Source organism: Amblyomma americanum, chromosome 7 (assembly GCF_052857255.1).
Source record: "Amblyomma americanum isolate KBUSLIRL-KWMA chromosome 7, ASM5285725v1, whole genome shotgun sequence".
NCBI lineage: Eukaryota > Metazoa > Arthropoda > Arachnida > Ixodida > Ixodidae > Amblyomma > Amblyomma americanum.
Window position 1 is genome coordinate 89,844,627 of NC_135503.1, and position 14,529 is coordinate 89,859,155.

The window sequence follows — 14,529 nt, forward strand, 5'->3', positions numbered from 1 at the left end:
ATAACTCATGGAACGTTCACTGAACGAGCAAATAAATTCCATGGAGCTCAACTAAAAGCGTATTAGCGAAACAAGGCAGGGACGGTTACAATAAGGGCATCTTGTTACAAAGTCTGAATATCTACAGTCAATGGGACAATGAACCTTCGCTGTTCACAATTAATGGACTTTGTTCAACAGGAACATCTAGCCAAATCTTACTGTTCCATTAAAGTCCCTCCTCCTATCCAAATCTTTTATATTAATACATGCTAGCGTTGTCTTTCAATCAACACACCCATTCAATTTACTGTGCGACTTATAGAGGCTACAAGGTTACGTCGCATTTTTCTGCATTCATGTTCGATGCGGCCTATTTTATATCACCTTTTCTTCGATCTTTTACGTTCACTTCATGCCGGAACGTCCGAGAGAAATACTGCTTTTTATTCCCTGACATGCCCTTAAGGAAGCTCGACAATGCAATGTGTCAACAGGACCGTTGTACAATCAAGATATCAATTAAAATTAATAGCACACCTATACAAGAGTTGTAGAGAATGTAAACAATAATTAACAAGAATACATGTTAAAAAGAGCTGAACCTATAAAATTTGCACTTTCCAATATCACAGGTCGTGTACAGCTAGTAGGTGCGTGGCATACCCAAGTACACAGAAAGTGCAATAGCAAGCTATAAAATCTATTTCTGTGGCATCCCAAATAGTAAAAAATGTTAGAACCTCCACTATATTTGTGTATTTTATTTTATCTCAGCAGCCTTTTGTGTTACCTATGAACAAAATAAAGGTCAGGGGCTCTGCTTCTCGAAATGCCTTTGAAACGCAATACATGCTGCCTAACCAGATCGGTAACGAGATTTCTTTTGTGCCTATTTTTGCTCAAGCACATTGGAAATGTAGCTGCGTTATTAGGCGTTGAAGAGGGCGGTACAATCCCCAACAACGATTTCTTATGCCGGCGGAGGGCTTCTTTCTGCACCAAACACGAGCCCGTAAAAATATACGGATATGAGAATATTTTTTGGTACGCGCTACACACCCAACTTTCCATTAGTCCTTTCTTCTCGACCAGAGGTTTTCTTAACTCGGCGCGAGCGTACAGTCGCAGAGGGGTCTGATGAAATTAAGGCGTAGTTGAAATAGGGCAAACACAGGTCTGCTTATCTTTCATGCACGTTGTCAAACATAACCAGTCTTGCGTGGCCGTCATTAAAAAGAGCGCGGAGAAACAAGTCCCGGGAATATAATGGCAGCATTCTTTTAGCCTTCGTTATACAAATAAATCCCGCAAGGAAACTGCTCGGCGTGGGAGTTCTTGAAACTCAAGCTGGCACCAGCTGGCTAGTGTATAGCGCTGCTTTCTTTCTTTTTCTCCCCGAAAGATAGGCGCTTGAACATACGATATTTGTTACACTAATGGGTGGAACAGCGAAATCATTACCACTTTTATTCTTTACCCTACCCCATTTCTCTTTTCCAATTTTTCTTCTTTTTTTACGCTGCCTGGCATTTCAATGTGCCATGTTGCTCACTTTGGTTATTCCAGTTTTTCCAGGTTAACCCGTCTAGCCATACCATGGAACCTGCCGCAGGCTCTCTTGAGCGGACGGCAGCCTTTCAAGGCCGCGTTTGCTATCTCTCCAACCACATCTGTGCTAACCCTCCGCTGTGCGATATCTCTTCTGTGTTTCTCATTGGCTATGTCCTTGGTTTTGCGCAGTTCAACCTTTCTGGAACTATACGAACCAACTAGCCTGCAAGAACGTCCAAATAATCCATTTAAATTCAGTTTTGATCTGTATTCAGTGCAACTTACAGGAATAAACGAATGCCTCGGTGTGACATTCACAAGCAACTTAAGCTAGAAAATGCACATTTCTAATGCTTGCTCCTTTGCATTAAGAAAACTGTGCTTGTTCCGCGACAAACAAAAAGACGCACCAATCCAGGTTAAAAGACTGACATGCAATACGTTTATAAAGACTAAGTTGGAATACGCTCTCATTGTCTGGGACGACACGCATACTACCACTAACATAAAAACTATTGAGAAAATCTAGAGAAAAGCTATCTGCTTCGTTTTCCGCATTACAGTTGAACTACTTCCGTCTCAGCACTAATGCAATCGAGTGTGTTCCTAACCCTTGAGTCCTGGCGCAAATTTCTTTTGTTGAATTTTTTTTCTTGAACCAAAAACTTGGATTAAATTCCTCACCGAACCTAACGTTATCGAGAACCAGACAAACCCGACATTCTTACCGCCTTTTTCTTTGCCCCGTACTTGGCTACGGCCAGTATATTTCGGCACCTTTTTTTTTTGTTCGCACACAATCACTGATTAGAAGAGTTTGCCAGCTCATTGTGTACAATATTTTGAACTTATAAGTAAGCATATAAAGTTCATTGTGTTGTATTACCACTCATTTTCGTCTGCTCGTATTTTGTTTTGCATGCATTATGATGTAAAGCTTAACATTTTAATATTTTGTCTTTGTATCCCACACCTTTGTGTCCCACTCCTGCAGTATGTCATAAATACAGTCTATAAATACATAGACTCTTCATTATTTGTCAGTGTTCTGCATTATGGCCAGCAGCGTTTTTGTCTATTTCGTGACGCACGAACCCAGCATGCACAGACATTATAGGAACAAATGCAGACACTGAAGTAACGAGTTTAAGCTACCATCTACAACGAAATCTTGACGGATGTTGTGCCCATAACCAAGAAAACGGAGAGGAAAAGACGGCGTCCGGCCAGTTTCAGTTGAACATGCTAAATCAAACATACCTGCCGAACATATTAATAGTCCTGTACATGTGCCTGAACAAGACCGCAGACCGAAGTTCGAAAATTACCGGGTACCTATACGCAAGTCATTTTCACCTCAATGGCTTCGGCATCAAAGGCAGATCTACGAAGCTCCTAGAGCGCAAGCGCCATCGGTTTGGTCATATTTAAAGACGCGAGTTATTAGTTCATGAAAGATTAATACACTCAGTTTAGAGCACTTTCAGAGAGGTCCGCCAAGGCACAAGACGCGCGCGCGTACCGCCTGCAGAGTTTGCATGGCCAGGCCAGATTAGGCTGGCCTTTCCTCGCAAGTGGCATTCTCTGAGACTTCGCACTTAGCTCAAGAGTGTGAGAAGCAGACGGGGCACCGAAAGACCCGAGCCTTTTGTTCCCCAACTGCGCAAATTCTCTCCCGTACGGCCGACTTCTCTTTATTCTCGTCAAGATATACGCGGCTGCCATGGCCGCTATAGATTTCCCATTGTCGCGGATTCCATCTAAATAATGCGTCTGTCACCCTACACTTGCCCGCTAGTCGCTCTCATGACGGCCCATGGGCTCCGTAAAGAGGCCTGCAACTGGTCCCACGGGCACCTTTCACGAGGGCTGCGCAACATGGCGAAACGCGAAGGTTGCCCAATAGATGCGTTGCAACAGCTACGAACGCGCTGGCCACTCGAACGACGCAGGTTTCTCTCGTCGCGCGAGTGAATGCCTACTCTCGCGGCAAAAAGCTCTCACATTGCGCCTTGGCCGATCGAACAGCACGCACGAGCACAGTGACGAAAGCGGCTGATCGGTAATGGGGATAGATGGACGGACGCCTGTCGACAAATGAATACCGTTGACGCCGCGCCGCTCACTTTATGGCGGCTCGGTTTCGTCTGGGACTAACGATTTTCATTTCTTTTCTATCCACCGGTTCGAACGCGAAGAAATACTCGCACCAGAAAACCCCGGGTGTTGACCGCGGTCGCAGTTTGCGACACAACTGCGGTAACAAACAGCGCAGCGTGGCGAAGTTATGTCCTCACGGTGACAGAATCGAATTTCTCGCCCGTGGATCGCGTGTCACCTGTTGAACACCCGACTGTGGAACACATCTTACCCGCGTCATCATTAGGTTTAAAGAGAGAAACATGTCATTGCACGGGTTATTTGAGCCTCTGAGAAGATGTGAAGTGGTTCGGATGCGACGCGTTCATCATCAGGTTCGTCATCGACACTCCCAAGAAGAACCATTGATAATTGGAGAAAAATTTGAAAGCACTTGTAACGATCTGAATAAATTTGTTTCGGCATTAAACGAAGAATGTTCAATACGAGTAACTAACGGAAGATGCCACGCACAAATACTATGTTTAAGAGATAAGAAAATTGCACGAACAAAGCCAATAGCCGCTTGGATTAGGATCATGCGTGAACATGTATAGAAAAGGTGCAATGTCGTCAGTAATAATGCGGTGAGACCGGAAATGAGCAGGAGAAAATTTCATGTCCTGTCGCTCGCCATGCTTCTACAACCTATGCATGCGGCTCAGCTCTCTGCCTGAGTGCAGCGCGAAAAATTTGTGGGACACTTAAATTTCACCTGAAGGGTATGACGCGGTAGCGCTATGGAACATAGAAACCAAATTTGTTTTTTGCCTTTTCTTCTTTCAAACGATGCGTCGCACACTTGCACCTCCGAATACAATTAGAGCACCCCGTGGTAATCAAATATGTGCGCTAAATAATGTACAATAGAATTTCTTTTTGACGCTGTTTCGGTTTTAGTTTAATCAACCGAACGATGGCTGTGACGTGAGGCATGTGAGGCATGTGAGGTCATGTGAGGCAAAAAAATGGCAGTATATCTGCTGATACTTCGTTTGTGGTAATTATGTCTCCTGAAGCCGGCTAGTTTATGTTCTCTAGCGAGTTAGAACTACGGATAAGAGTTCATATTGCATTTTCTGTATGCCTCGTGTGGCCTAAAGTTCAACTCTCCGCCACAGTCGTCTTCTGTTGATGAAACCGAAATAGAAGCAGCATGACAAAAATAAAATAAATTCGATATTAGTTAGCGGGCGAAGGTGAATTTCCACCCGCTAATGAATATGTTTTTATATATAACGCACACTTTTAAATAAGAAAGCATGCAATAAAATTAGGTGTCAAAAGTCTAATTGGGTTCCTTGAGCAGCGAGGGGTACTATTGGCATACCATTTCGCAGACATAGACACTATTCTTTTCTCTTTGTTTTTAAATTCTCCGTTTTCATTTTTCTTCTTTTGGCCAGAACACAAACGTCAGGCCTTCCTTTCACAAAGTGGAACAAACATAAGTCTATGGTGGAGGAACAGGGCGCCCGGCTCAAGACTCAAGGAGCAGCGGTTCCAGTCCAGGCTCAAACCGTTTTTCTTCGCAGCGCAGTTGCTTTTCTTTCTTCACAGGCACTACGTAATGATGGTGGAATGGCGTTACTAACCTGTATTCTAATGTGAAATTGTGTAATGACGTCATCATTGTTCTACTGTGTGCTCGTTGTAGGGTGTTTGAATTACCCGTGGTAGATCATGACATCTCGACCAATCCGGATTTTAAGGCGAAAGCCTTTAATGGCTCATCATTGTCCGTCCGTCCATCCATCCGTCCGCGAAATCGGTCACACTATGACGTTATCAATGGTGTAACTGCTATAACCCATATACTGTTAGCAATTACTATGTAAAGGGTGTTTAGTTATAATTAATTACTAATTATTCATTTTAGTCGTTCGTGAAAAATAAACAATACAAAATTAAAACGTGACAAAGAAAAAATAAAAATAAGCAAAAACAAAAACGAGAATGAATGAAAATGTTAAAGAATTTAAAATAAGGAGATAAAAACAAAAAATCACAGAAAATAAAAAATCCAAAAACAAAAGAAACTTAATAAATAAATAAATAAATAACACAAAAAATGCAATCCTACAGGTGCCATAGAAAAAAGCCCGCGTTCTAGAAAGTCCTATGTTTCCGCATTCCTGCACGTAAGCAGACTTAAGTGCCCTGAGAGATTTTTCTCGTCACGACTGCTAACGTCGGGTTTTCCAATGAACGAGGCTCTTAACGATATCGGGTTAAAGCTCAGGCACAAGATAACGTGTGAGTGAGAGTTTATGCCGATAGGCATGGGCTGGGTGGAACTCTATACGCTCTGAGATGGAGCCGTCGAGGGAAATTCTGCTAAAGCTGGGTGTTGTAATCGCATCAACTTCACCGCCCCTGCGTCATTGTCATCTCGAATTTACAAACAAAAGATCGATTGTCTAATCTCGCATATGCCCAAGGCTAAAGTGACTGCACTTGCACGCTCATACTTATCAGACGCCATCCGTAGCCCTCGAAAAAGAATTTAAAAAGTAGCTTCTAACCAACAGGAACAACACAATTGCAACGCAATTTTGACATTTATCTGTACTCGCATTTTGAAGTATCTGCTCCTGCGGCGCACTTTCCCGACAAGAGGTTCTTAGTTCCACCTGTAGGTGTTGCACTGGAAGACATCCATCAATCGAATGATGATTTTTTTCTTCTAATACATTTGTGGCAGCGCAAAGTCCAGGTGTTGCCGCCGCAAATGATTTATCATATATTAGTGCACTGTGTTCACAAGGCACCAGATCCCAATGCATTCTAAAGCACTGGGAATAGGGTAAAAACCATAAATAAAAGAATTTAGAGGAAAAGGCAATGTCTTCACCTAATAGGCAGGACATTCTGCGCATATTTCCTAGGAGACTACTCGTAATGATGCACAGGACAACTTCTGTGGGAAAGTTCTCAATATTTTTGCCGGAAATTAAAGCGCCTTAAAATTAGAAGCGAAATTAAGCATGCAAGAAAACGTTGTTGGGAGCATAAATATGTGCGACCAAGAAAAATTACAGTTATTGCCAACGTATAATGCAGCGCTTCGATCGAAAGTAAAAAAAAAATCTCCTCCTGACCTTGATGAAGCCATTGGCGTGCAGCTTGACGACGTCCAGTGTGAAGTCCTTCCTGCTGCCTTGGTCACCCAGACGAACGTCTCCAGTGAGGCCTTTAACCTGAACCTAAAGTGCGGGAGAGAAGAAAAAGAAAAAAAAGAAAAGGTAAAAACACACTCTTAGAAAGGAAAAAAAAATCTGCATACAACGAGGTATATTGCCTACCCGTGTGCCCGATGAAACTTTTGCCCCGTGTGCCCGATGAAAGATATTTGCAGTCCAAACACCACCGCTGCAGCTTACAACATTTTTCTAACCATGTTGTTATTCCGCGCAGGACGTCGCCCTCGTCATGGGCGCTAGCGCTAGTCCGCTCAAATTTTGCTTCTGGGAACTGCTCCGCGTCTGGTTTCGAATACATTATTGCGACTCGGACAAGAGATCATCTCCATCACTTCTCTTTGTTCAGACCGGCCTGTGCGCTAAGGTCAACGGGCTCAACCGTTACCATGTATACTTCAGTTCTCTCTTTTGCTGCATATTATACCACACGTCACACGCTGCTTCTTCAACGGGTATTTCTGCCGTACTGCGCGCCTCAGATTGACTGCTAAAGCTGCTTAAAAACGCAGAGCCAATAAAGCTTTGGCTTGCCTTATGAGAGTTTAACGTCAAAAGGCGACTCAGTCTATCAGGGATGCCGTTAGTGAAGGGCTCCGGAAATTTAGACCACCTGAAGTCCTTTAAGATGCACTGACATCTCACAGTGCACGGGCCTCTAGCATTTCGCCTCTATCGAAATTCGACGACCGTGTCCGGGATCGAGCCCGCGTCTTTCGGTTCAGCAGTCGAGCGCCATAACCACTGAGCCACCACGGCAGCTGAGAGCCTATAAAGTTATAGAAAGTGTCTATGAAACAAATTTAGAACACCATAGGCGGAGGCGGCGGCGGCGGCAACCAGCTGTGTTTTCAAAACAAACCTATACCAATTAAAAGGGTTCGCTTTGGTGTGTAGCTTCTCATTTTATTCCTTCACAGAACTTTGATTCGACTTTCACATTTTTATGTAACATGCAAAGAAAAATACAAGATTTCATTGCAACTTGCAGCAGCCTTGTGAAAGTTTTGTTGCTTGTTTCATTCCAATGCAACAGCTCATTTTTTCAGACTTCTTTTAAAAAAATATTGACGAGAGTTCGGGGCATTTCTTCATGTCTGCTATAAATGTCTTTTTTTTTTGTCTCGAATCTGATGCCCTGTTTTCCGGAGACTTTTCTTTGTATAACGCGGGTGATTAATGTCCTACTACGCTGTGCTTAAAGAAAGCCAATGAAAAGCCACCCGACAGCCGTCCTTCGCTTGTGCAAGGGAGGGCTTTGAACTCTTGACTTACTGAGAAACGTTTCCTCTCAATCAACACAGCAACAAATGTTAAATACACATCGCTGTCTCCCTTTGTAGCCTTCCTCGTGTCCTGGTATATAGATATTCAGGAACTACCAACTATATTTCGTTTTTTACTGTTGTGAAAAAAGAACAAGAACCTTACTCCACATCTGATGTCAGTGATTGCTTGCGTCATCCCGCCACAATATTGCGATCCTACCTCAACACGGGCGTTTTCTAGCAAGGACACGCTTGAAGGCGTTTGAAGACAGAGACACGCGTCGAACACAGGCCTCAAGCCCGGAGCTTGCTTTTGCGCCGCGTATGTTCTTTGCAGGAAAGCGCTGCACTCTCCGTAAAATGACTCTTTCAGACGCCGCCGAACCGCATTGCGATCTATCATGCAGACCGTTCCAGACTAAGCAAATATAAGTATACGAAACGTCATGCCGCCCTGGAGAGTTTTTCGCGGAAAGCAAGAACTCAATTCTCTGTTGTATAGTAAGAGTACGTTTTCTTAATGGCCCGCGCGGAATGTTGCAGGAGAACATATTTCGACACGGGAGAAAAAATTGTTCCAGCGACGGTCAATGGTACCATGCTGATTACACAAGGGGTCGTTCTCAAATAAGGACAGCAATACGCCTTCAGATAACAAAAGCGACAATGTAATGCTAACAAAAGGGAACACTGTGTGGCTGCATTCGTTTAGATAATTAGTTATTGTTATCAGTGACGCAACAAACAAACTCCAAAGAGTCTGTCGTGTTAAGACTAGCTCTTGACTAGCTAGGGGCAGGAAAGCCGCCAGATTCCGCTAAAGACTACCGAACCGCATTAAGCAATTTTGAGTAATCAATGACGTCTAAAGGCGAAACTCCATTAACTGGCTGCGTACAAAGAATATGCAAAGCGCCATTTCCAGCCCATTGCTCCATTCCGGGCGCTGACTGAGAAAGGGGCTTGTACAAGTGGGAAGACGAACGCCTCACAATAGTTACTGCATGTAGACCTCAGTCGAAGCATCCTCGAAACTGCAGCAAGTGGCAAATATTTTATAACAAGAGAAAAAGCGCAGCAACTGCACAGTTCTGAGTGGACACCTGGAACCGCGCCTTGTGGGAGGAAAAACAACCGCGGAAATAGAATCAGCGATGTGAAGGGCTTCGGGTTATTTACACCATATGGGATTCCTTAACGGACGCTAACATCTTAGAGGCAACAAACGGTTTAGTCTTTTGCCTTCATCCAACTTCATCGAATGCAGTTCCTACTGCGGCCCATCGATCGGGGGTCGATCCCGCCACCTCTTGCTCAGCAGTCGGGATTGCATGCACCGACGCGTCGGGCGGTGGCGGAAGGTTCATGGCGAGACGGCAGTGTAAGACGTAAATACGCAGTCAGCTTACCATCTTCATATAGCTGACCAAAGCTCGACCGTGGGGCCACGGTCCCTGGGCGTCAGGGTCCCAGCACTCAAGCTTGTGCGTATCGATGCTTTGGGACCTGTCCAGGTCGTGGAACGAGCGTGCCAGCAGGGACACGGCGTCGTAGATGAGCGCGTTCTCCGTCTGCGAATACGAATGCGTGGGGCCCTTGGAGGCGCGGTACAATGGCGCAGCTACAGTGCCATAATATAAGCAGCAGCCACGTAATGTTCAGCAAATTCCTCTGGAGAACATTAGAGCACGGAAATAATTTCTGCAAGGACATAGTAAACGAGGTGCTCGGATTTGAATAGAAAGCTTCAATAAAGTGCCGCCAAGCCGCTAGGTTGTCTGTTGTGCCGTTGAATCGTTTATTGGGCCAGTTAGGGCATCTCTCAAGGGTGAAATAAATTTTGTTCTCTTCACTTGAAGGTTTTTAGTGTGCCAGGACTTTTTTGGATGCCAGGCAAGGAGGCTTGCGAGAAAAACGTGCCCAAGGGCATATTTATGGTTTACCCTTTGAGGTAACAATGGAGAGGGGAGGGTGCACTTCCAGCATTCACACATTGTAATTCTTGTGTCCGAAAGTATGGAAGCCTATTTTATAATTTTTCTCATATAAGTCTTCTCAAAGCCAGAAGCCCCTCCGCACATCCATGTTTTATATTATAAGCTGCCCGTCACCGTCTGCATAACTTATTGGTTTTCAGGATTGAAGACATTTAGCATCCTAATTGCCGCTTGTACTGTGTGCCCTGATAATAAAATTGTGGCGCTGTCCCGAAACCAGCCAGTGCATTGCATTCATCGGGCACATTATATTCACCACCTGTTTTTCTTAAGCTGCTCAAGAGATAAGCCATGCTACGCCGTCCAAAACGACAAAATCAAAAAGGTTCGGTGATCATACGGGACACACCAGCCAATATTTTTTCAATTTAATCGTCGGTCCTGAGTCCAGCCGTCAGGCTCAAGCGCATTTATTACACAGCCGCAGAGGAAGCCGAATATGCAGTTGAGTGGCACGGTTTTGTGACCTTCCGTTCGGCTTATTTGAGGCGCGCCGCAATTTCATTTCATTTCAGTTTCATTACATTTGTTGAGCATATTTAAGGAAAATAGACGTCGGAAGTATGTAACACCCCCCCCCCCCCCCCCCCGCCCACACACACACACACACACACACACACAAAAAGCGGTTTTATTTATTACTGAGAGAACAGTTTTTTTTTTTCGCTGAAACTGAGCGGTCGTCCTGAATGTGAGCACAAGAAAACAGTCTGCACGGTTTTCAGACCGGTATTAAGTTCGATGTAAAATAAAAAAAGATGCAGTGAAAAATTAAACGCAATAATATACAAGCTCAAGGACGTCTAAATACTGGCTGGGACTACCGCTGCTGTAAGCAAGCCTGAGAACGAAACCCGAAGGCGGGACGCTGTGAAAAATAAAAGTTACTATCCAGGCCCTGCAGAACAGTGTTCTAAAATTCCGCACGAAAAAACGTCCACGTCAGAAAGCCAGTTTATAGCCTGCTTCTTGCTTTGGCTCCCAAGCAGCTTTGATCAAAGGCAGCAGTCTTTCGCGCTTGTGTGGAGCAGTATTTCGGAATCAACAAAGACAAAAACATGACAGCAACGTACCCGACGGGGGGAGGCTAGTATCCGGCTCACCCTGAGTGTGCTGCGCTCAACACGGCGTCCGAAGAGCAGCTCTCCGAAATTCCAGTCTCGGATCACATCGTGCACGGCCGGTTGGTCCGGGTCCAGAAGGCGAAATCCATACACGCCAGCTGTTGTCGCCAGAGGCCCCGCGGCCGGGTCAGCAAGAGTTTTCGCCCCAACCGACGCTTCCGTGCTCCCCGCCGGCTTGGACTGTGGTCGCCACCATGACAGCGTGTGCAGGTCCTAGTCAAGCGGTAGGCAGAGAAGTATATATCTTCAGAGAGAAAGTAGTCAAAGGTAAAAGGCTGAACGAGCGGCTCCCTAGATGCCCAGAAAGAAAGCGGTACGGCCAAGCCCATTTATGGCTAATGTTTTCGGTTGCTGAACCTATGGGCGCGGAATCGAATCCCGCCTGCGGTGTTCTTCTTTCGGTGGTGGCGACATGCAAAAGGAGCCCCTATGCTGTGCAGTGCAAGTCCACTTTAAAGAAGTTCAGGTGTGCAAATTTTTTTCCGGAACCCTCCACTACGGTTCCTCTTGTGTTGCATAGTGAAGGTCAACGCAATGAAATTTGGAAGAGCCCTTATAGTTTGTGGGCCTGCCACCCGGGGATAAATGGCGCTGACCAACAAAAATTACCGCGGCAAATTTGAATGTTTGGTTCGCCCCCTGATTTCCGATGGTCGTCAATACTCTTTGTGCGAATGCCGGAAGCACTTCATAGGTCAGTATCTGCAGCCCACAGGAAGGCTATAATTATCTCCGCACACGATTTCACATCATGAATTTGTTTTCTTACGTTACAAAGGCAAATATTCCCATTTATTTACGTAGTTTACACTATTGGCACCCGAAAGGTGGCACAAGTTTGGTGATGCCCATAAAAGCTTGGCACGTTAGAAAGTTAAACATCACGTGCTATACCACAGAGGCGAGGATTGTTAAGCAACAGTAGGATGAACTTTCTACGATGGGATTCTACGGTGAGCCAGGCAGAAAGGTGAATAACAAAATAATAGTGCTAAGTCTCTAGCCATCTGACTAGCGCCATATAAGATAATGATAACGGTACCTCAATGAAGAGAAAATTCCAAAACGCTCATATTATGATAAGCTTATATTGAGTGCTAAATAACCCAAATTGGCCACATTAAAGCTTAGGTTTTCAACCAGCGATGTTTCAAAGTTCACAGTGTTTCTTAGCGCGTGACGTGCCTTACGATGGCTTTGAAATACGCTGCGCGCCGCCACCTATGACATTTATTACATGGACCCTTTTACCATGGGTACTATAGCTTTACAATGACAAACATTAGACATACAATAGACAACAATAAAAACAGTGGGGACATTTACTCAAATCCGAAAGGAGAAACTCGAGTCTAGAGCGTCAGGTTGAGTGAGGCCATCAGAGATTTGTATTAGCTTGATGTTTGCGAGTCAAGCTTGTCGAGACGGCGCCAGGATGGACTCGGCGAGCAGGAGTACAGGGGGTCCAATATACTTGCGCGCTGTCGCCATTACGGTTGTGGTAGAGCGAGAGCGCGAATGCGGTTCTTACTTTAGTCGCCCTTTCTTGCAACCCATTTTGCCTGATTCGATTGTTTTTGTGGGCACTCCTAAGTTGATTTGACAAAAAATATTATCCCAGTAGAAGTGCGTTGATTCAGCTCGATGCGATGCATTCTGCGGCCAACAAGGCGAATTCCCTGCCGACCAGCCTACTCGACTCAGTTTATAGACTCCAACGACTAGGCTGGTCAATAAACCCATTAGTTGAATAAGGTTATTAGCATTATATACGATTACGCCTAACGAGTGCTCTGCTTACACTTTGTGGTGTCGTTGACCTCAGCGCTGGCGCGTAAACAGATTGAAATATCTGTTATTTTTCTTTTTCTTAAGGCCAATCTGTGTGCGACGGCCCGGATGGTGTCGCATTTCTCCTTCTAAGAAAGTAACATAGCAGGCAAATCATTAGGCTTATTGCCGCAACTGGAATGAGAGTTTCTATTGCATTCTCACTAGCTCCAGATATCTGTGTGTTATTTCTTTACATCCTATCCGCGCTTCTCTCGCCTTTATTGTTCACGCTTAATGAGAGCTAGTTCAATTGTTCGATACGCAGTTGTCCTTCGCTGAACAAGTGCTTCGGGTCAGACCGGAGTCCTTCCAAAAACTGCCTATTTTTCTCACACTTTGATTGGGAAGCGGAAGATTTGCACCTAATTTCAAATACAAAAATAGTGCATAAGTACAACTGCTTTTCATCAACTGATGACAGGTTCCTATTCCATGGCAATCCCTGTAATAGTAGCAGTGCTCTACCTTTCTTCCAAATTAATGAACTGCCCCATACCACCTGAATTAAAGATCAGTGTAGCGACCTGGCGCTATATAAATTTCTTGCAATCATACGATTTTTATCTGAAGTGGTCTCTACCATGGCTGTAACACAGGAATGAAAGGACGGACTCCATAGCCAGCGAGTACGATTTCAACTTAACCGGGAACTCAGAATAATGAGTGCTTTCAACACAACAGTGCCTAATGTACACCGGTTATCAAGCAGCCTGATCGATACAATTTCTTTTGCAAGATTCATGAAGCACTCTTAAATGAAATGGCTGCTTAGGTAATAGGCCCAAACCTGGATAAGTGGAGATGAAAAATCTCAAAGGCATTATGGATAAAGCTAGAAAACGCTCACATTATTTAGTACCAGGTTTTGAACGACATAAATATCTGTTTTGGTGTATATATTCCGTAAGGCTACTTCGTGAGAAGAAAAATACAGCGTCCGCGCAAATCGCTATAGTTCATCCAGGTCTGTATTGAAAGTAGGTCATAATACTAAGTTCAGAGGAGCAGCTGGTGACAAAAAAATAGTCGTTCTCGTTTCTTTAAGAAAAGTTACAACCTTCTGTAGAGTGCAATTAGTATCAGTTGGGCTGCTGAATGCCTAATTTTTACAGAACTTTCTACCTCTAAATTTGAGGACCAAACGTCTTCTCTGACTCTTCGTTGAATAAATACGAGCGATGTAGGTTGGCGTAAAAGAGCATCTGTAATAGCGAGAGCATTAAAGTTTCTGGAGCCGCCGCGGTGGGAGAGTGATTACGGCGCTCGGCTGCTGGCCCGAAAGACGCGGGTTCGATCCCGGCCGCGGCGGTGGAATTTCGATGGAGGCTAAATTGTAGAGGCCCCTGTACTGTGCGATGTCAGTGCACGTTAAAAAACCCCAGGTGGCCGAAATTTGCGGAGCCCTTCACTACGGCGTCTCTCATAGCCTGAGTCG

At 44.7% G+C, this 14,529-nt stretch overlaps 1 protein-coding gene across 1 annotated transcript in view; it reads right to left on the reverse strand.

The window, feature by feature from the left end:
- LOC144097316 (glutamate receptor ionotropic, kainate 2-like) overlaps window positions 1-14,529 on the reverse strand; it is a 481,864-nt gene that overhangs the window by 129,297 nt on the left and 338,038 nt on the right. The window contains exons 7-9 of the mRNA XM_077630058.1: window positions 11,241-11,474; window positions 9,550-9,711; window positions 6,774-6,878 (exon numbers count right to left, since the gene is read on the reverse strand). Coding sequence (XP_077486184.1) covers window positions 6,774-6,878; window positions 9,550-9,711; window positions 11,241-11,474 — 501 coding nt within the window. The remainder of the gene's footprint in view (window positions 1-6,773; window positions 6,879-9,549; window positions 9,712-11,240; window positions 11,475-14,529) is intronic.